A 23,318-nucleotide genomic window follows, 5' to 3' on the forward strand; every position below is an offset into this window, starting at 1 on the left:
ACTGTGTGTGAATAATGTGAGAAGTTAGACATTATAAACCAGGAGAAGATGATACAGAATCTGAAAGACTGAAATAAACAAGAGGAGAGTTAAAAAGTTGGAGAAATCACAAAACAAGGCTGTAAACATTAAATTGAGTATGTGAAGTGTTTGCTAAAAACAGTGAGTGGCAGACAGACATCTTAGACATGATTTTTAATATAGAAAAGTAACGCACACAAAGGGTTTTCGTGAGGTGCTGATCATTGGATGTAGACTTAAATGCAAGAAAAAAGTGTCAAATATGCTGGCTCCATATACATTTCTCTATGCAACAATGGTTGTTGATTTTGAAGAGGGCCAAAACGTCATCTAAATAAAATAGAGAAATGCATGTGAGGCCAGAGTGTGCAACACTTTTTTCTTACTTTTAAGACATGATTTTTAAAAACACTAACCAAAGAAGAATGGGGTATATATATATATATATGATGGTCTGAACACGCAACACACATTAATGATCTACCACTTAGCCAGTCTACGTGTTTTTTTGTATTTTTTCTGAAATAGATGAATCATCACAGTCAGGCTTTAATGCTGACTTTATGCAAATCACACAATATCAGGCACTAAATACACGAGTACTACTACACTATACTAAATACAAACACTGGACCTTCTTGCAAAAAACTGTCTAATGTGCAGGAACATCTGGGAGAGAGAGCTATAGAAGCAGCCAACAAGTACAAGAATGGTATTCTAAAACCCCAAGAAAGCCTACAGTGATGTATGTGCAAGCAACTGGAAAACCCACACTGTCCTGTCACTTTCTTGCAGGAATACCTGTCACTTCTGCTGCTGCCTGCCTGATGCACAGACCTTTTTTTTTTTTTTTTTAAATCTTCATCCAAAAAAGATCTCCCATATATAAAGTTTCATAAAATAGCATCTGCCTACACCCGTCTGAGCTTTCTCAAATCCTGAAATGTAAGACAAGAAAAGATAGGAAAGGTCTTTTTTCCTTTTAAAAATAATAAAATGCAAAAGCAATTACTGTGAAATCTTATAAAACCAAACTGATAGAGAGTGAAGGGTACACTATCCTCTGTAAAAATGTAAAACCTTAAGAGAAGAATAATGTAATGTTTCAAGAATGTTGATAACTTGTAGTTTCCACATCCTACTGTATCCCACCCAAATTCATTAAAACAAAAATAGATGGTTTTTGACCTTGTGACTGAGACACATGTACTCATGCTCATATCTTGAAATGCAAGCCAAAATATTACATAACATGCATACAATACTGTATACTGTATGTATGGACAAGTATCACAAAATGTACTCTAATGATGCTCCGAATATGTCACTAATAAAAGGTTTCTCCTCTGCAGTGCAGAATCTCTCTCAATGTCTTTATTTAACCTTATAAGTAATGTCTTTATGTAATCTTATTAAAGTCAGGGTGTGCCTTTGACTTTATGTGCTTTATGGATTTATCTTCTTCTAAGGCCAATACTAAACAAAAACATTCAGATATGAAGTGCTGTGTCATTGTACTGTAAGGGCATACTGCATACTGATGGGGATTAGTTTTAAATTGTGGTATAATCTGTGACCAACATAAGAAGTTTTTTTTATCAAAAATACTGAGAGTTAATGACAATTCAGTTGCAAATGTGAAGGCTTGAGCATGTGGATGCATTTTATGTAAAATATTGTATACATATGTATAATATTATGACACATACTGTATGAACAACTCTAAATTAAAGATATGAGTTTTACACGTTTCCTGTGAAATACTTGTATGGCTTATTCGGCTGTACTCTCAGTTCCAGTACATCTACACCTTTAAAACTAGAGCACAGCTGCAGGAGGCATCACTACTTTGCCTTGTAAAGTATACAAATAACCAACCACAGAACAGGAAGGAGCCATATTCCTGCGCATTGACTATTTGCCAGTGAAATTAGTTTGCAGCTAGTTCAGCTTGGCCCTCTCTTACAGTCTAGTCCCACCTTTTAAAACTGGAGCGCAGCTGCATCCACCGCAGAATAGAGAGAAACAATATTCCTGTGTATTAACTATTCTTGCAGTGTAGTTTGGTTGTGCCCCATACTGTTTGTGTGACATCTCAAAGCAGACTGCCTGTGAGTCTTAGATGATAAACATCCCCGGGACTTAAAGATAACTGGCTCATTATATGATAACATTTAATTTGGCTATACCAAAGGAAATTAATGACACAGATTGAAACAAGGTTGGTAGGTTGAACTAATGCAAATTTCATGACAGCCTGCGTATAAAGCCTGTGTGTAAAGTTTTATATATTAATATGTGTACAGTTGACAGAACAACCATTTGTTATTACACCATTTTGCCAATTACTAAGATTCAAAGCTTTAATTAAAAAAACATGGATGCAACAAAATCCCAAAAACCTGATGTAGTCATTTTGTACATTACTTTATATCAGTAGAGATCCTACAGTACTGCCATACCAGTGTGTATGTATTGGCAACTTACCCTTTAAAAAACCTGGTCAGTTATTGCTTATGGGACATCCCATTGCCCATCCCAGAAGAGAAATCAGAAAACATTTCAGATAACATTTACATTTCTATATGTTAGTTTGCATGTTTTGTATTTAGTTGTCTGTGTGTGTGCATATATTGTGTATTAATTTGTGCTCCACCTTGATGTACCCTTAGTGGTAATTTAAACTCTTTCTTTCCTGCTACCCATTACGCTCTCTCTAAAGCTGATCATGTTGAGTATCTTATTGAGACATGCTATACTTGTAATATAATACCAAACATCAAACATGGCTTTGATTTATTGGTCAGTCTCTTAACTAAACTTCACAAAACAAGAAGAAAGACATGAAGATGAAATACATGTATAGACCGCAGAATTATAACAAATATCTTGATACCCGATTCTGCTCTCAGCTCTGCCTCCAGGGCTTCTGAGAGGACACAGCGGAGTGGATTATATGGCATGAACTGATACTGCTGATACACATTTTTGTCTGTCAGGTCACTTCAGTCGCTGACTGGGGGACTGACTGAGAACCTAGTAATAATACCTCAACATGTCTCTGTTAGTTTGTCCACATTCGCTACTATTCATTTATAATCTGTCGAACCATCAGCTGTATAGGAATTAGAAGATTTGGAACTTGTAGCCACAACAATCTGAGCTATTCCTTTCCAAAAACAGCTAAAAAACTTAAAATGATGCTGTCGGAAGAACAAAAAAACACTAAATTGCGGGCAAGAAAACCAAATTCGCAAAACTACAGACAATAATCAACACTTACGATTCTATTCTGCGGGACAATGCGCAGGCTAATACATGTAAAATAAACATGGTCTTTTGCCCGGGGATACCAACTGAAACCCTTGTTGTGTCTGAAGGATTTTGATGTGATTCCACACAGCTCCTGCACCAGCTACATAGTCTCTTCTTGTGAGGAAATGTGCTCCCCCACTTGTACAAATACCACTACACCTGCACATACCTAAAATGTATAGTAGTTACCACCTGAGGTATTGGAGACTGAGAAAGTGCTCAGAAAACTGAACTTGCGTCAACTTGTTGCAAGTCCAGTGAGACTTAATTGACTTTTCCATCCATCAAAACAGAGCTTATTAGACATGCAGTCACCATACAGGGAATAGTCTCTGCATTTAGTGTGCGTACTAGGAATACTGACAGCCAGAACTGTCTAATGATTAATTTTTTTCATGCTCCAATGTATTGCGCCTGCTGAAGAAATTCCTATACCTAAATATTATTGTCGAACCAAAGTAATAATGTCAGGAGTAAGAGAAGATGCATTTGGCTTTTAGTATGTCACTCATGCTGGCTGTTGTGACCCATACATGTGCATGTTCAATTAATGTAACACCTACATGTAAAATCTGTGTAAAAAAGATGATGTCAGACGTGCGTTTAATGACGTACAGAAAGAGGGTGTTCAGATAATATCCACATTATTGTCCACATTCCTTTGACATTCAAATCAGATCACGCCTGGATGTGATGTGACTCACTGCAACCTTCACACTTTACAAGTACACATAAGTATACATTCTGCCATGATCAGATGGTACTGTAAAGTCACAAGTGTAACCATCATCTGTCTGTCAATGTCAAAAGTGATTACATAGCAACTGCAGCAGCAAAGGTCAGACAAATGGTACAGTGTTAATGTTTTTATCGAAACAGCAGCAAGACGACACAGTCTTGCGGTATGAATAATGACCAAACTGCAGTGGCATTTTATTTACTCCAGTTAAATGCCAAGGTCAAACTGTTTCTAGCTCAAGCAGGGAAAACAAGGGATTTTCAGTGCATTATTGCTCTGTTACATTATTGATTTAATGCAAATTCTCATCAAAGTACTTTTCTTCAGATCATTTTGTCTGAGTTCAGACACGGCCCCCTCGTGCTATGAATATTAATCAACTAACTTGTAAAACTTCTTGTGGCTAGAATCGTAAATTCCTAATTACATTTTAATATGTCTTGCATTTCTTAATACATTATAATAAAATAAAATTGGTTCAATGTATTCATTCACAGTTCTCTCATTCATTCATAATGTTGTCTCGCTTTACTTCACTGTAATACAAAAACAATGCTAAGTGGTTTAAATTACAATAATCATACCATTTCACCCACTGAATGAATACTGTCTTTGTTTACGGCTCAGCCAGTTGAAATCTGAGTGCATGTGTACGTGTGTTTGTGTGAGTACATGCATGCTTGTGCGTGCATACATCTCCATGGGCGAGTAAGGGCAGGGAGATGGCATGTTGACGCTAGGCCCACACGTGCCATACCCTACGCATGCTTTTCAGTGACCCTTCACCTCCATCTGACTCCCATTCTTCAGATTCCACGCGTTGCTCGGAGAGGTTCGGCCTGACTGTATGGGACACAACGCTCTTTCTAATGTTATCTACAAACCTCAGAATTCCTCTGAGCAGCAGCATAACAACATTTCATCTGATGTCTGTATAAAGTTATGCGCTGCTAGTATTTCTCAAGACCAGTTCAGTACAATTAGTTTAATTTGTGTATTGCACATACAAACACATAAAAGCTGGACACAACAGCATATTGAACACCACTGAAAATTGGTTCAATCAAATCCTCATGTCTGGACTGGAGAGAATTAATTTAGTTTCCCATTTTAACCATTATGACCTGTTGTGTGGCCCTTTATTGGCAGGAATTTGTAAGTGCTTCCGTTCATATGAGCATTTTCTGGAAAATCAATATTCTTATAATAACAAGGGATCAAATGACTAACAACGCTAGTAGTGACGAACCCACAGAAAGTTTAAACTGACTCTCCGAAGGTTTATACTGTAGCTTCTTTCAGCTTATTGTTTTGGTTGTAAATGTTGTATCTTTAGTATTTTGGTTCGCTCCTAGTCTCGCTTTGCCAGACCTTCTTTCACAGCGCTGCGAAGGAGGGTCTGGCAAGTCCACACAGCATTCCGAGATGGGAGAAAAACGTACTCTGGTTTATTGGCATGTCTTTAAACCAATCGCAATCGTCATGGGCTGGACAGAGCCACGGTGCCGCTGCAAAATAGCCTTGGGAAGGAACTTGTTGTGGTGGAACATGTGTAGCATCTCAGTGTTGTGTTTACAACTTGTTTCCGCTGCTCCCAAGTTCCCAAAGAAATCAGTTATTGAAGGGTTTAGGATTGGTTATGCTTAGAAAACTAAAAGTACTTGGTTAGGGTTTGAGAAAGATTGGATGCAGCCCTGGCCATAGTACAAGTGATGGACATATTGTATGCCTAACCCTCCACCCAGACCTCCTCTCTAAAATATAGAGAAAGGTTTTGTGGCACTATAACAATGTCAAACCTTTTTGCTTCTAAGAGACAACATTCTCAATTTGCATCAGGAAAATGTGGCCTTTGTCTTAAAATGTGACTGTTCATGTCTAATCAGTTCAACCTTTGTTGGCGTCTGTGTTTCCATAGGCAACAGAGAAGGGGCAGATGTTCCTGCTCCCACTGAGGAAGCAGCAATTAGGCTAATGTGACAGGTAATACATTTCTTCAAACTTCACAGCATGTGAGGGAATTAATTAATAGCTGATCTAAATATGGCTTCACACCTGTGCGTTTTGTGATCCGGGACAAGGAGATTTAACTCCACTGCACACTCTCTAAGTTAAGAGATGGATCTTGGTCCCCTCTTGAACATCAGAGGCTATAGGAGCAACAGCTCTCTCTCCCATTTGCCCTACATGTGTTCTTTCTTTCGGGACGTCGGAAACTACAGTAAATCTTGTATTTTGTTGGGTACTGTGTTGGGGGTGTTGTTTCTGTGCTATTCCATGCTGCTCTGCTTTGGAGGTCACAAAGATTTAACGACTTTGAGCACCCTGCTCTGTGCCTGACCTAGTTTTAGTGAAATGTCCCATTCTCTGCAAAAAGTAGCAGTTCTATGTATTTGAATTTTATGTTGGCTTTGTTTCAGAAGTAGGAAAGGGTAGAAAGTTACAAAACATCGAAGAGTAGCTGAAGTTGTGGGGTCATTAAAGAATAATATTTCTGGGTGGATAAATATAGATGGCACGAATAGTTCAAAGGGAAACAAATTGTTTTTCTGTCATTGTCTGTAAATTATTATGAAGAAGGGATTCACAGCATTTGCATCATTCCCTCAGGATATTCCCAGCACCAAGAACTAAAGCAAAAGTGTTGGTACTCCTGTTTTAAATACGCTGCTTAAGAACCAGAGCTACCCAAAAATAGCAGTAAAGAGTATCTCTTCTCCCTGCATCTGGCCAGTGGCCCACCTTCAGGTCTGGAGCTTTAACCCTCAGAGACTTCTGCTGCTGGTGTGGTTTAGGATTGGCTGAGCTGAGCTTGCTGGGAAATTAGCCAGACAAAGATGTGTGGGTAGAGGAGCAGAATGAAGATTTCAGTTGTGCTCAAGTGTTCAAGTTTCCTCTGGAAAATAAGGATATTGTTTGGGTGGAATAGATATTAGAAATAGTTGTGGTCCTTTGTGTATATTTTTTTGTGCAGACAAAGAACGGAGCTTCTGGTGTGAAACAGGTGGTTTCTACAATCGCAAAAGGGGTACACTCCTTAATAAATAATAAAGAGTAGTTACCAGTGAATGAGTAAGTGAGAAATTAGGAAATAACTGCAAAAACAATTGTGAATTTAGATACTGACCAATCTCATAATCAGCTGTCATTCTTTAGCTTAGCATAAAGACCTGTACTGTTTTTACTTTCGGACACAGCCACACAGGCTGGCTATTTCCCCCTGCTTCAGGACTTACTGCTAAGCTAAGTTAAGATAGTAATTGTCTACATGCTGTAACTTGGTATTCAACTGACAGATATGAAAGTTGTATCGACCTTCTCATCTAAATCTCAGCAAGAGAGCGAATAAGCCTATTTCCCAAGGTGTCGAACTACTCCTTTAATATCACTTGTAATCTGTATTCAGTTGTCCCTGGCTCCCTGATGCTCAATCCCAATGAAAACCGATAACAGATTCAAATTTCTCTGTATCCCAGTTGTTTCAACTTCACCAGAGACAGCTTAATCATTTATCCCTTCTCTTCCACATGTCTGTGATGTGTCTTTGTAACGAGAATCAAAAGTCTGTCTGTCTGCTTCAGTCTACACATGCTCGGTGAGAGCGGCTGCCCGGCTACAGTAACGTTAGAGACGGCCTTATTGTCTGCATCACTCATTGTCTCCTCTTCTTTCAGGATAGCTTTGTGTGTTGGCTTCAGTGACAACAACCTCACAACAGTTTACTTTGACTTATTGTCAAACAATCAAAAACAACCCGCTCATTTGAATCAGATCTTGTTATCTCATTTGGCTGTGAGATAGCCCCCAGGTGTCCCCCATTGTTTCATAGACTTTGAATGTTTGAGATTGAGATGGAACTTGGTCCTTGATTCATTCCATGTGATGAGCAAAACATTTACACAAAATGTGTCACGTATTTTTTTTCCAAACCAGTAGGCGCTATTTCAAAAACATCTGCAAAGAAATAACATAATTGCAGGAACTGTGGATTTAGATAGAGACAGCAGCAGAGCATTTTGACAGTAATAGAAGTAATAGAAGTTAGTCAGGAAAGTGGGACATAAGCCGACCACTTGATAATTGACCACTTTGCATTAAGGGCTTTGGCAATTGATTTAAATAAGATATTAAACTTTTAAGCTCTGTATTATTTACCTTTAAATACTTTTTTTTCTATTGTAAGCTAATACTGGTAGTACTACTACTATAGTTTTTATTTCATTCATTCTAGTTTTATATTAGTTAGTCAGAAACTTAAAGCCATTTTTTAGCCATATTTGTCTTCTAACACCTTTGTCCTTGACCTTATTCTAACACCTTTGTCTTAAAATAGCTGTATTGGTCTTTCTGCTCTAATCTCATTAAATCTAGAGTATAGAGACTATCTGTAATAAGAGGGGGTGACTTTGGCCAGAGACAAGAGAACATACATTCAATCCTTTGAAGTGCTCATATTATGCTCATTTTCAGGTTCATAATTGTATTTAGAGGTTGTACCAGAATAGGTTTATGTAGTTTAATTGTCAGAAAACACCATATACTGTATTTGTTGTACTGTACATTGCTGCAGTAAGTACTGCTAGCTTGTCAGTTGCAGAGTATGAGGGAGTGTCATGCTGGCAGCTAGGCGAGCATTATAACGTGTTACAAAGTGACGCACGTTCGTCACGGAAGTAAAGGCTGGACTACTATAGAGCTGTTAGGAGCAGTTTGTGAACAGTGTTTTCTGTTGGAGATGGTAAGTCCCTTTGGGGTGGACTTTGGGCTTTTTCACTTTGTAAACCTATTACATGCACAAAAAGATATATAACACAATAAAGGAAAGGGAAAAAGCCAAAAAGCAGAATATGAGCACTTTAACATGTTGTGCTTGAAATGTTTGATATTTTCAAACTGATGTCTGGACATGTCCTGAGGTATATAATAATTGTGGCCTTATTATGGGACTTCCTGACCTTTAATGAATGTTAGGCTTATCAACATTAAAACACATTTATTCACACTCACTCCTGGACTGGACAAAGAGCTGTGTGTCCAGATGTGACTCTTTCCCGCTTGTGTCTCTGTGACTGCAGCATCTGGCACAGCGCATGGTAACCAAATAATTCCCAAATATTTCAACCTGCAGCATGCACCTTTCTGATCTGATCAGCTGTTCATAGTCAATGTCTATGCCATTTGCCAGCTCGATCAGCTCAGAAGAGATTAAATTAGTTTGTTGATTTAGCTGACAACAGTTCATAGTTGCAGAGCAGCCCAAACTCAGTGATTGTTTTTGTGCAATTCCATTTACTTAGATTGGTATTTGATATTGCACAATGGATTAATGTGAATATTCATTGTACTAATACAAGTTCCAGCATGATTAACGGACTTGGCATCTAATTACTTTTGTCACACAGCAGTCTGTGAAATGGGTTTGTGGTGCCATTATTTCAAAATCAGTTTGGTGTAGTCTTTCAGTGTGTTCGCAGCCTTACCAGAGGCTTGGTCTCCTCCTCATCTTTGTAATAGTGAAGCTGGTCCCCTCGCAGAACAAACCAGCGGCTGTGCCAAGTCTTGACAAAACCTCCTTGCTTCCTGAGCCACCCACACCTGATGACAGCCGGCCGTCTCTGCCTCTGGATCTCTGTGCTGTGCTGACCTCCACTGCGCTGGGGACTGCTGTGGGACACACACTGGTCGTCCATTGCAGCAACTATAATCTGAAAGAAACGGAAAAAAGTTTACATTTGTTTAGAGTTGCAGAAGTTGTAAGTTCCGTGTAGGCAATGGGTAAACATTAGGTCAACAAATACATTCTGCAACATATTACAAACAGATGCTGCAGAATAAAAAAAAATGCTCTTTTCAAATTCAGCACGGGTATTTAGAACAGAAGTCCAGTACTGCTTCAAGTATAAGCTTCAAGTTTCAATATTCTGAAAGATTTCAACCAAAAGAGGAATGTACTTGTATGATAGAGAGAGTGTAAAAATGACACACACCATGATGTCACCACAGTCCGACGCAAATGTTGGAGCAACGAGTCTTTTCATTTAATGAAAAACGTTTTCTTCCGGTAGAGTCCATGGATTAGCCCCAAGTTAAGTTTTTCTAATGTCATTTTCAGTTCTAATGACATGCGTCACCTGTCTTTCTCAAAACCTCAGCAAATAACACCTAAACTATCTGCGTTTTATCCCTTAAGGTAATCTTTTTTTTGTGATTTTGAAAAATGTAAAAGGGTTGTTTATTTGCTGTGATTTGCCAATTGTGGAACATTATGGAACGTGGAGTGTTGAGTGTTGAGTGAGTGCAAGAAGACAAGGGCAGAAGAGGAAGTGTGGGAGGAAGAATTCATAAACCCAGATAACAAGACCACAGGCCAAACCTCTGATCTCTTTTATCTGTTTCTTGTGTCACCCACCTACATGAATTGTGTAACATTTTGTCTCTTTTAACTCTCAACATTTTTAACAGTTTTGAAGTTTTAATATGACAGAACCCGTATTATTCAAGTAAATGAAATCTGATCTGGAGTTTGTACAGTATGATAAGTGTGTAGTTATGTTTCAGAAAGTAAAATTACATTGTTAAGGTTATGAAAGATTTTGGTGATGACAAACTTATTTTTAACCATGCCTCTATTGAAGGCAATGAATCGGTCGGTCGGTCGGTCGGTCGGTCGGTTGGTCGGTCCTTTAATTAATTAATTAATGGTCCTCCAAAGATGAATTCTACTTTCACCCTTCCCTTTAGCGCCACCATGAGGTTCACATGTATGGTTTTAAGCAAAATGTCTTTACAACCATTGGATGGATTTTCATGGAATTTGGTTCAGACATTATTGTCCCCCTGAGGATGTATTGAAAGAACGTTTGTGATCCTCTGACTTTTCATCTGGTTAAGGTTAGGATTGGCGGCTGGGCAGCGAGTCTCGCAAGAGTTTTGTAAGTTTTCGCAAATCTAGGGTTAACTTATCTAGACACAACCATGTACTGTACATGGGAGGTTGACCTTGACCCTCAGAAGAAAAGGATGGTCCTTTTAACATCTAGGCCCCCCCTCCTGTTTACCCAAAGTGACTATTTGGTAACATACTCATCATATACAGTAGACAAATGGGACAAATATCTTTGGCTGAGCCTAAAACCTTCCCACACGTCAATACATATTGTATACACAAGAGTGCACTCATAAACAACGCGCGTGCAATAAATCACCCTACACATTGTTTAAACCTCTGCATCATTCAGTGACATTTTCTACTGCTGCTAAAGACTGCTGCTGTCAGCTTTAAGCATTGCCATGTTATCAGTGGCTCTGGCTGAGCTTTTTCTTGGTGGAAGTCCAAACAGCCCACAGGTCCAGATGAGGACCAGATGCAGCGCAGCAGTGTTCCGGGCAGCAGTGGAGCAAGTGCAGCAGGGCTGCTGTTGTGATTTCAAAACTTTTACTGGTTCCATGCACACAGTCCAAGGTAGCGTGTGTATTAATGAGCATCCATAAACACGCTCACTACTCTTTTGCATTGTGGCGACCATAACCTACTATGTCTATTATGTTTTGTCCATCTCTACTTTATCCTTGCTTCACCTCAATGCTGGATCTATGTGTGTGTGTGTGTGTGTGTGTGTGTGTGTGTGTGTGTGTGTGTGTGTGGTGGTGGTGGGGGGGGGGAGTGGACAGTGCTCATATTTCAACAGCAGTGAAAGCTATCATCTGAGCAAGGGAAAATTCAGCAAGGGAAAATTCTTCATTTTGTGGGATCATTTAACACTTATATTGGAGGGAATAACCTCTGTATCTCTCTGCAGCTTCCTACACACTTGATTCTCTTAGTTTAAACAATCTGTAAGCACACACGTGAACACAGTCTAAATCACAGTGTAGGGTTGATACCATGGTTGATATACCCATCAGTTGATGGAATCACCTGCTGTGTAGCCCCTTCACAATTTCATGCCTCCTGTACAGGGCCTAGTTAACAGCACTGCTGGGACTGGCCTGTGCTGCTATGAAGTGAAATGGTAAATAACTCACAATGTGAGTAACTTGGAGCTAGCTGAGAGAAGAAACACTATTTAAAATTGACATTACACTGTGGTCTAGTCCAGTGGTAATAAATTGCCACACAGGGAGAGGAGGCATAATCATTACTACATCTATGAATCAACAGACAAATAGAAACAAGATTAGTAGAAAAGTTAGTGGTTCTTTGGCCCACCCAGGAACTGCATGATGAATTGTGACATTCAGAAAGTGACTCATTTTAATTTTTATTAAAAGCCAGTTTGTGGGTTCAAGCAGACATATCTAACATAATCATGGGGAACTGGTGTGTTAACAACAGTCATATGAAGATAAACTATGGTGGAATAAGCAACTGCTTTCAAGCGGACATTGGATGATGAAGAACGCGATAAGACCTCGTAAGTGGTGTGGGTCAGTCGGTCCACCACTTTGGTTCAGGCTGAAATGTCTCAATAAAAATTTGTTTGCCTTTAAATTTCATACAGTTGTCCATGTTTCCCAGAGTATAAATCATAATTATAATTATTATAATATAATAATGATTGGCCTGACTTTTTATTTAGCACCACCATGAGGTTACATGATAACAACTATCAACAACAGTTGGTTGCCAGCTGATCAAATGTTTAATTATCAAACCACTTTGCATGCATATATGGATTGCAAGGAGGCTGGATATTGTTTTGTTTTCTAGATTAAGCTGCCAAAAAAGCTGTTACCTTAGAGTAGATGTCCTGTATCTGATAGGGAACTGATCACTTCCTCACTGACTCACTCTTCTGACTTTTTGCTTACTATATATAGTTCAGTAGCCTGCACAACTATCACTGTCTTCTTACAGTATAAACATGGGTGCTTTACCAGGCCAAGGAGCTAGCAAAGCAAATACATTCCTTTATGTTAATATACCGGATTTTTGTAAAGCAACAACTGAACAAGGGCTAAAGGCAAGATATCTGACCTGGTTTTCAAACCTGGATTTTATATGTAGCCATTCTTTTTGCAAACAATTCTCCAGTGAACCTCCTGACGATGCCAGATGTGGCTATAAGCAAGAACACATCACCACCTGACTGTTTTGTTTATTCAGCACATTGAAAACCACCTCTCAGTGGTGCCCTGTAAAACACCTGTGTGTGCAGGTGTTTGGATCTACTGTATCTTTGTGTATGGCAGTGTCTCTGTCCCCTGAGCCCCAGTCTCCAATATAAGCAACTACATATATAATATTGATGTGTTTTTTGCTCATCATAACAACAAAAAGGAGCATCTAAAATAAATAATATATCTACTTTACAAGGCAGAAACAGAATGTTTATGAAAGGTAGTTTCGGAAAAATAAAATTCCACTTGTGAACCGAGAAATAGGAATATAAATAGTTTCTAAGGAGCAACCTATTTTAAAGGAACACAGCGACTTATTGGGACTTTAGCTTATTCACAGTAACCCCCAGAGTTAGACAAGTCCATACATACCCTTCTCATCTCCATGCGTGTTTTAACTCTGTCTGACGCCCCCACCGCTAGCCTGGTTAGCACAGATCCTGAAGGTAACCGGTTCCAATTAGCCTACTGCTCCCAATAAGTGACAAAATAATGCCAACATGTTCCTATTTACATGTTGTGATCTGATAGTCACAGCGTGTACAAATAACAAGGTCATATGAGACACAGCCGTCTTCTAACCGTATATAAACTGGGAACTATATTCTCAGAAAGGCGAAGCACTGCTACTTCTGCTACTTGTGGTAGCAGAAGTGATTTGCTAGCAGCACCTTGAAGCCCTGTGGTGAGGAGCAGAGAGTTCGCCTGGAGTTCGCTCAGAGTTGGAGTAATAGAGTCAACAATTACTAGATAGTAAAAGCATAGTGACCTTGTTATTTGTACACCCTGTGACTATACAAATCACAACATGTAAACAGGAACATGTTGGTGTTATTTTGTCACTTATTGGGAGCAGTAGGCTAGTTGGAACCGGTTACCTCCAGGATCTGTGCTAGGCTAAGCTAGCGCTGGGGACGTCAGACAGAGTTACAACATGCACGGAGATGAGAAGGGTATGTATGGACTTGTCTAACTCTGGGGGTTACAGTGAATAAGCTAAAGTCCCAATAAATCGGCGTGTTCCTTTAAAACGGATGCCTTTGGTTCCTTGTTAAAAAAAAATGTCTATACATATATGTTATATTTCAAATTAAGCAAGACTTGTATTCAAAATTGCTGGGGGAGAACTAATTTTGGGATTAAACTTTTACATACTACACAGAAAAAAGACATAGTTAGAGGTTGACATGAAGCCTAATTTTCCTCTTTGAGTTTGGTGATGACATCAAGTCTGATCTCTAGAGTAATGAATGTGGCAGTATGATGGAGCATTTCCTTTTCAAAGCGGCAATTAAAGTTCAACATTACCATCTGCTCATGTCTAGTAACACTTGATTCTGTCTCTTGAGTTTAAGAATATCCCAGATTTTTCTCACAGCACGTCTGAGGACTTTGTCCATACTAAGAAGTCAGTGGGAAGAGACACCCTGACCTTCACTGTAAAAAAAAGCTCAGTATACAACACACACACACACACACACACACACACACACACACACACACACACACACACACACACACACACACACACACACACACACAAGCACTTACACATCCCACAAACTAGAAGAACAACACAAAGATAGTCACAAATCAGCCCTGTATGGTTTTGTGGCATGCACTGCAATTTATTTTAGCAGGATGCAATACATTTGTGGATGCGGCAGTCGAATAAAATGAATACATTCCACAAGTAAAATAAAAAAATGAATGGATTGACTTTTCTAAGAGAGGTACAAATCCTTCAAACCACCATTAGTCTTTGTCTCCATTTCAGCACAGGTATTAGTATTCTCTGTCTGTCTGTGTCCATCAGTAAAATGGATGCTGAGCCATTCCATCTTAGCATCAGGGACACCTTGTGTTGGTTTGAAAATATCTGTCCGTCAGTGAAATCATAAAATACAGCTACTGGATGTGTATTTAGTGATGAAAGCTCTTTCCTCAGAGCAGCCAAGAAGGCACTGAATTGTACAATAAATAATTTTCATTTGTTTCCTGGGACACGGCCATTTGATGTAAACTTGATGATAACTCTATACATGATAAAAAAAAGGAGTTCTGTGTTTTGTCGAGTGCTATGGCATGATAAACAGTGTAGGATAATTCAGCAACCTTTACAGATTAGTAAAGTATTTTCCTCATGTGTAAATGATTTTAGAAGCACCATATGTTAGCTACATCACGAATAACATTATACCCTATACACAGAGGAAAAAATGATTTCTTGAGGTCTAAACAAGATGGGAAGTTTGATGAGATTGTAAAAACACAGAAATGTGATACTGCAGACCTTGTCCATACAGGACTCGTCTCACAGCATCAGGAGGTTGCTGGTTGTCTGTGCTTGCACAGAGTGTTTGTTCCCCATATGGGAGAGTACTGAAGCTAACAGCACACAGAAAGCCTGAACTGCTGTTTGACACGGCTTTATTTGAATTGAGCTGCTTTAGGGGAAAGGATATTGAGTCTGGCTCATGCTTTGGGAAATTAAAGTTGTGCTTGGGAAAACTTTCAACAGTTACCTCAATCATACATTTTGGGTTGCAAAAAGAGAAGCATTTAATTCCCATAATTGGAACTTTACAGACTGTTGGCCAAACTGTTAAAAATGTTGGTGTTAGGTAGGGACAGTGGCAGAAAAACTTCAGGGAGCAGTCTGTCGAGAGAATGTACACTCAACAAACCTGGATTTACCGACTTTCCCATCGTGCGGTTGCTATAAAGCATCACATGCCGAAATGGTTAAAATGACGCTAAGTGCATTTTACAGACTTCATGTACCACACCTTTAGTAATCTTTGAAACAATGTGTCCTTTCAGGCAGTCGATTCTAAGGCTTAAATGACAACTTTCACTGGCGTATTTGTGATCTAGCTAATTAAGCTAAGGTTGGCCTCATGAGTTGGTTGTAAACTCTGTCTATGACTGACTATTATATTATTATATAATATCTCCACCTGACTCATTGTAATGCAATTCAGCATGTTTGACAGCTGATTGAATCCACCTGGCTATAACTTAAACTCTGTCTGTGTTTCGTTAGCAACCATCTCTCTAAGGCTTATTCAGATCAAAGCCAATAGATTTGACAAAGTCCATGTTCACTTAAAGACTGAGTCTCATTTGGTTGGGTATTTGCACAGTACTGTACCCTGCTAACATCTAAAAACATGCAACAGAGGAAACATGAACATCTAATTGCCAGTCAATGCTGTCAACCCTTTAAATATCCCGGAGCAACCTTCCCCCTTAAAGTCTGCACAGTAGGGCCTCCATGACCCACATGTGTTAAAGACAAATATAACCCTCCGCTACCAAAGCTGCTACTTTCGAGAGCAGTCTGTTTCTGTTGAAAAGTCAAAGAAGTGAGAGGAGGGCATGTTTCTTGCTGTGCAGTTGGTGTGCTAATAGTTGAACAGGATTTGAAAGAGGAAGGGCTTCAGAGCGATCACAGATGGAAGTACTCACACGTGAAAAAAACAAAACATAATCCATTCCTCTAACACATACACAAGTCAGGTCTATCATGATTTAATGCTGAATGGGGTTGAAGTCAGGTTGCGATCTGAGAAGCTATCCTTCATTATGGGGCACCCACACAACCCACTGTGAGTCACCGAGAGAAAGGGTAGCTGGGTGAAAGCAGGAACAGAGGAAGGGTGAGCAATATAATGTATCACAAACACATAAGGATTGGTTCTTGGAGATAAATTTCCTTTTTGTTCCCACTGCTGAAACGCCAAATAAATTCCCTGGCTTTCCTGTATGATTCAATGTGATGAGTCAGTGTCTATTTTGTCTACACACCGATTTAGACGCCATATGTGGCCCCCTTCATAGTCTACAATGCAGCCCTTTTGGTATGATATACTTGCTACCCCATCACTAGCATCGCCGCCCCTCCCTCGCCATTTTCCTCCACGCCATGTGTCACAGTATGTCTGGGAAACTGAGCAGCAGCTCTGTGGAGAAACAAGGGTGAAGACTTCACATTGACCACTGACTCATTCTACATGTGTTTGACACACTGTTATAACTGAATGAATGATACTGTTGATATGGCTATCCTTTGTTAATATGGCTATCCTTTGTTAAATCCAAGGGAATATTTTCCTGACAAAATAATATACAATGCTACAGTCAGTGAGAGGGCAAACTGAAAATCACACCTGTGATCATAGTCATTTCCCCCAGAGTTGTTTGCAGTTTGGGGAAAGCTGACTCTGCATTTTAACCTTCATAAATGTCCCGCTAATATAGATTCTTTGGGTGACCTAGCAGATGTTAAAGGAGTAGTTTGACATTTTCACACTTATTTACTCTGGAGGAAAGTTTGATGAGAAGAAGCTGCTGTGAGCAGCAGCAGGGCCGGGGCTAGAAGGGGGCAAGGGGTGGCACCGCCCCCCCCTTCCTGAAATATGATTGCCTCCCCCCCCACAAATCCATTGGGCTAGACTGCTGTCAATCTGACAATTGTGAATTCCATTTAATCAAAGTACTGTCACTTGGCTGTATGTTCTGCCAATTTTCCAGGCCTTGTCACATGACCAGTTAATGTTTCCATGATGACTATCCAAAATCCTGTGTGGCAGACTGAGCCTATAGAAAATGGGTATTGTATTCGGGTATACAATTTGTTTAAAATTAAAACAAGTGAAATAATAATGAATGTGATATTTTATGTGATGTTTTATTTAGCAGAATTACATAGTGTTGTTCTCTATCCAATATTTCCTATATTTCTAAGCAGATTGTCTATGCTGTATGCTGATATAATTCCCCACGATTGTAGGTTTTTACATTTCAGTTTTTCTTGTTTGTATTATTTGTACAAATTAGAAAATAATGTGTTAATTAGTGAGCATTAGATATGCTGGGAGGCAGATTTTCCTCTGACAGAGGCAGGCTAGCTGTTTCCCCATTTTCAGACTTCGTGCTAAGCTAAGCTAACCATCTGCTGGCTGTAGCCTTATATTTAACGGGCAGAAATGAGAGTGGTATCAATTTTCTCATCTGTCTGCCAGAATGCAAATATGAGTATTGAGATCTCAGCTTTTAGCACAATTTTGCTGCCATTTCAGTCCTCCTCGTCTCCATCTCTTCCCCTCTCTCTCTCTCTCTCTCTCTCTCTCTCTCTCTCGCGCTCTAAATCTCAATAAACCGATATCACAGAGTTAGACCCGGGAACAGTCGAGTGCAGCAGCTGACACGAGGAACCTGATCCCTGGGCTTTCCAGCAGCACAGCTTGTGCACTGCAGACATTCCTGGCACACGGGGGTCGTCATATCTTCCCTCCTCCTACCTCAGCTCATGCCTTGTCTGCTTTCATGTCTTCCTTTTTTCTTTTCTTTTTTTAAACACATCAGGTGGGGGGAAAAAAGTTGCAGAGATGTCTGTTTTGTTCAACACTTACCCACCTTGTCCTTTCCTTCTCATCCTTTCATTCTTACTATTTGAAATCTTTTCTCATTCTCCTTTTCTGCCTCCTTTTCCCATTGTGCTGTGAATAGTTGCAGTCAGCGACATCATCGCACATGTGGCATAACAGGCACATTAATCCAGACATAATTAAGTTTCCTTCTCTGTTTTGGACAGCTGACAGCCAGACAGGAGGTACGTGTTTTGGATTGGCATATGCAACAGCCTCACCATCTGTATGTCCTGCTCCAGAATTAGCAAGCCCCCGACAGTGCAATACGTGCACTGAATTTTGATTACATGGCTAAAACCTACCTGAAAAGTTGAGAAAATTGATGCTTTCCAGCTGTCCAATAGTCATTGCTATGGTGACTCACAGTAAATTTGTGTTTCAGTTATGCTGTTACAGGCTTATGAGGCTAAAGTTTCCTTCGGGATGAATAAAGTATCTATCTATCTATCTATCTATCTATCGAAGCTACAGTAAAATGCTTAAGATAAGGATCGTAGCTTTTAGTTATTTACAGCAGGCACCGTTATATAACGAAAGTGATGCACTTATTTCCTCTTGTGCATCTGTACTCCAATCTCAATATGATGCTTACTGCTGGTGACACAGCTGGATAAGTTGTCACTACTGGTGTTTAACACAGTGGAAATACATCACATTAATGAACCATTAGTGATCAAATCCATTAGAACATTTGTGAATCTGTGATTGATGTTCGAAAAGCTTCGTCCAAAAAGTACAGATGAATCTTACCTTATCTCATTGTTCAGTAAATCGAAGGTACATGCTGACCTCCTCAGCTTGTGGTCTTGATTCATATGTGTCGCAAGTAAATTAAACGCATGCAAAATATTAAACAGATCCTGCAAAACACCACCAAATGTCATATCAACTACCATATACTGCTATGCTCGAGAATGCGGTGTTACTTCTGTAATTTTAGATACAGTTTAGCTCCAGTTATACCTGCTTAAAATATAAATTACATAACTTAAAGGGTCAGTCAACCCCTCTGAGGCTGGACCAGTTAGCATCTTCACATTCCTATTACATGGCTAAAGTGAGTGGAGATGTCAAGAACAGTTGGGACGTTGCCACAAAATCACCAATACATAACAATACCTCAGAGGCAAAAACATACTATAAAACTCAAAGAGCAGACTCACCTTTCAAATAAACAGCCTTGTTGAATTCCTCAGTGCTGATGTGTGGTGATGCACAACTATTGTATCAAATCCAGTGACAGGTAATCAATCAACACCAACAGAGATCCTGGACTGAGAGGAGCTGAAGTTATACTCCAGCTCAGCCGCTGCTGCTGCTGCTGCTGCTCCCCTCCTGAACAAACTCAGTGTGTGCAGAGTGGATTGAGTTAGCTGAGGGCTCTGACGAGCTGTTATAAACTTTTCTCCTGACTGCTCACACCATCTGCATGCTGAGAAAGTCTCCGCTGTGAACAGGATGGCTGTCGTGGTCAGCACAGTCACACATGGGGCAGCATTACAGCAGGAGTCCGCCCAGACACATGCACTCACTCACTCACACACACACACACACACACACACACACACACACACACACAAACAAACACACACTCTCTCTCCCCTAACGCTGCAGCCTATTCAGTCCTAACTCCTCCATTCATCCTGGCTGGTGAGACACTCACACTCAGTCTGAGAAGGCTGTGTATGTATATGTTGGTTACAGAGAGGAGGAGGGAGGAGAGAGGGAGGGAAGGGAATGTGTGTGTGTGTGTGTGTGTGTGTGTGTGTGTGTGTGTGAGAGAGAGAGAGAGAGAGAGAGAGAGAGAGAGAGAGAGAAAACATGTTTTAGGAAGTCTGAAGATGAGAGCTGACTGAGCAGTGCTCCAGCAGTGCTGCTCACTTTCTCTTTTCAAATGACACTGTAAGGAACTGGCAGTTTTTAAAGTCTCACAATGTGTTCCACTCTTCTCAAAATATCAACAGCCAAGAAATGACCAAAATGTGTATGTTTAATAATGTGGAATATAAACCCTGAGTTCCCCATATATCATCTGTGAGTAATTCAGTATACAAAAAAAAAGCTGCCCCAGTTTTAAGGCGGCTTTAAGATGTCATATACAAATAGATTGTGTGCATGCAGCTCAACAAACATTTATTCAGTGACACTATCCTCACTTTGGTGCAAGCCCAGCTGTATACACAACAGTGGAAAGTGCATGTTGTTTACCTGGGAATGGTCTAAAATGTCTTCCTATTCCATAGTCCCACAGTGGTTCCTTCTGAAGAAGAGCATTTTTCATTTTGTAAGTAATCTACAGAAATAACAGTGATGAATGTGTACAATAAATGGAGATAATATTATAAGTATAGCTATTATAGCCTTTATACAGTATTCATGGATGTGAGGCCTTTGCAGTTTCAGCAAATTACTGTCTGTTTTTATGGAATTCTGACATGTAGAGTACATTCCTGAGCTCAATCATGCAATCATTAAGCTCCTTATTGACTCCTCACCACCTTAATTACCAGACATAGACTATTGATTCATGACAAGAGATGCAAAATGAAAAGCTATACAAATAAAAATGAAGTGATTGATTTAATTATACACAAACAAGTTTACTGGAGAACAGTTAAGAAATATGCATAAACTGTATACAAAATGAAAAGGTTGGAAGAAACTTCAATGCAGATGATCAAGAATGTTTTTTGTTTTTTTAATGCTGTTGTAAAAAAACAGGGCAAAAAAAAAGGTATATTCTTTACCAAAAGAAGACTATTTTTTCGATCTATAACATAGTGAAATGGGCAACATGCAGGCTACAATGTATATGATCACCACAAGACAGATGCAGAACCTTTACACATGTATCTCAGGCATGTGTCGGCCATATCTCCTGGTCCTGGAAAATGTAGTCATTACTAACAAGGGAGGGAAATTCCAATCTAAATGGGAGGTGGCTGATGTGTCAACAATAATGACTTCCTCGAAATCAAATCAGGATGAGAATTATTTCATTCTCACATACAGTACAGTAAATAAGAAGTGGGTGCAAATGTGATTGGGGTAGTGTGTGTATTGTGATCTGAATCAACAAGCGTGATCCTGGTTGGGCTATTGAGGTGTTAGAGGTTCAAGTGTTGGGTCAGGCTGAACGTATTATCTATTGATCTGTTTGATCTATAGGCCCACTCTAAGCAGTGAGGCCAGAGTGAGGTCAACATTACATTTGGATCTTCTATTATCATCTGTCAAATGATTTATCAAAGAGGCAGCAGCACAAATCTGTCAAGAGCTTCAAAACTGACAATTTTCTGAATGTACATAACATGATGAAATATTGGCAAGATAGCCTCGCTCCACGTTGTTTCCCATTTTTAACTAGTTCTCTAGTGCAGGGCTACCTGAAATATATAATCAGGATCTCACATCTTGCATTGAAGGCATATTTGCATCTGCAGCGATAACATTTGTAAAGTATCTTTTGTTACAGCACAATTTTATAGCCATAATCCTGGCACTAACTCAGGTCAATGTGCATATCTTCTTCAGCCACCATTATCAGACCATGCAACCCAAATGTAACTTACTAGGTAGAACTGGTTATTTGCAATGTAGCTATTCATTTGTTGCTTAAGCAGAGCTAAAAATTGATCCATTTTGGACAGTGACTTTGGTACCACTGCTGTGACCCATACTTGCTCATGCGCAGTAACCATTAAGGATAGTTGGTAGAACACTCTTTGCTCCAGACTTCTCTGTGTTACTTTTGTTACCCTATATAAAACGTTGTTTTTTTTTATGAAATTGAATGGCATGTCATTAAAAGAGTAAATCTTATTTTTATTAGCAGCTGTGTAAAGATATTTATATTCAACAGTCAACAGTGAGAACATACTAAATCCATTCCTCCCAATAAAATCTAATCTCCATACAGAAAGATGAGTTTTCTAGGTGTTGTGAAAAGCCTCATTAGATTAAACAACGATTAAATGAGATGTTAAAAACGAACAACAGTAGGCTCTGAGCCATCGGTCTACAGCCATCCTTCAGCATGTTTTATTATATTTGCAGGACGTGGAATGCCGAACATGAAACACTGTGACCTTGTGACGTAAGAAGTGGCCATCTGTAAACAAACTGGAGCTGCATGAGATACTCTGGGGGGACCTTATCCGATAGGAGATAACTCGGAAGATTAGAATGGATGAATCTTCACAGAGGAAGCCTCCGGGAATTAAAATGTTCTCAATGGGTCTGCTGTTCTCATGGCCTTGCAGTCAGAGGTTTTGGACAGTTGGTGACTTCCGGGAAGATAATGAAAATCTTTGCAGGCCTGGAGCAGACAGAAAAGAAGCCTAAGGCCAAAATCACAGGTTTATTATCCAAATTGTTTCAGTCATGACACCATCACCAGCACAACTCAAAGTAGTGAATGAAAATCTAATGTTGGAGGCACCCTAGTTTCGCATTGTCAGACCTTCCTCCACAGCACCGCGCAGGAGGGTCTGGCTAGTCCACACAGTTCACGTTCAAAGGTTGTTTTAGTTGTAAACAGAAAACTCAGATTGGACAGATAGTCTAGCTAGCTGTGTTGATTTACCCGGCAGAGATCTGAGGAGCAGTTGACCATAGTCTTCATAAATCCACCGGAGTTTAGAATTACAACAAAGAAAAGGCGGAAGGTAACAGGACATCCGAAAACG

General features: G+C 39.6%; 1 protein-coding gene across 1 annotated transcript in view; it reads right to left on the reverse strand.

Annotated features, from left to right (window-relative positions):
- Positions 1-20,306, reverse strand: part of arhgap24 (Rho GTPase activating protein 24) — a 69,609-nt gene extending 49,303 nt beyond the window's left edge. The window contains exons 1-2 of the mRNA XM_078270867.1: positions 19,794-20,306; positions 9,556-9,780 (exon numbers count right to left, since the gene is read on the reverse strand). Coding sequence (XP_078126993.1) covers positions 9,556-9,765 — 210 coding nt within the window. The 5' untranslated portion in view covers positions 9,766-9,780; positions 19,794-20,306. The remainder of the gene's footprint in view (positions 1-9,555; positions 9,781-19,793) is intronic.
- Positions 20,307-23,318: the final 3,012 nt, after the last annotated feature.

Source organism: Sander vitreus, chromosome 16 (assembly GCF_031162955.1).
Source record: "Sander vitreus isolate 19-12246 chromosome 16, sanVit1, whole genome shotgun sequence".
Lineage (NCBI taxonomy): Eukaryota > Metazoa > Chordata > Actinopteri > Perciformes > Percidae > Sander > Sander vitreus.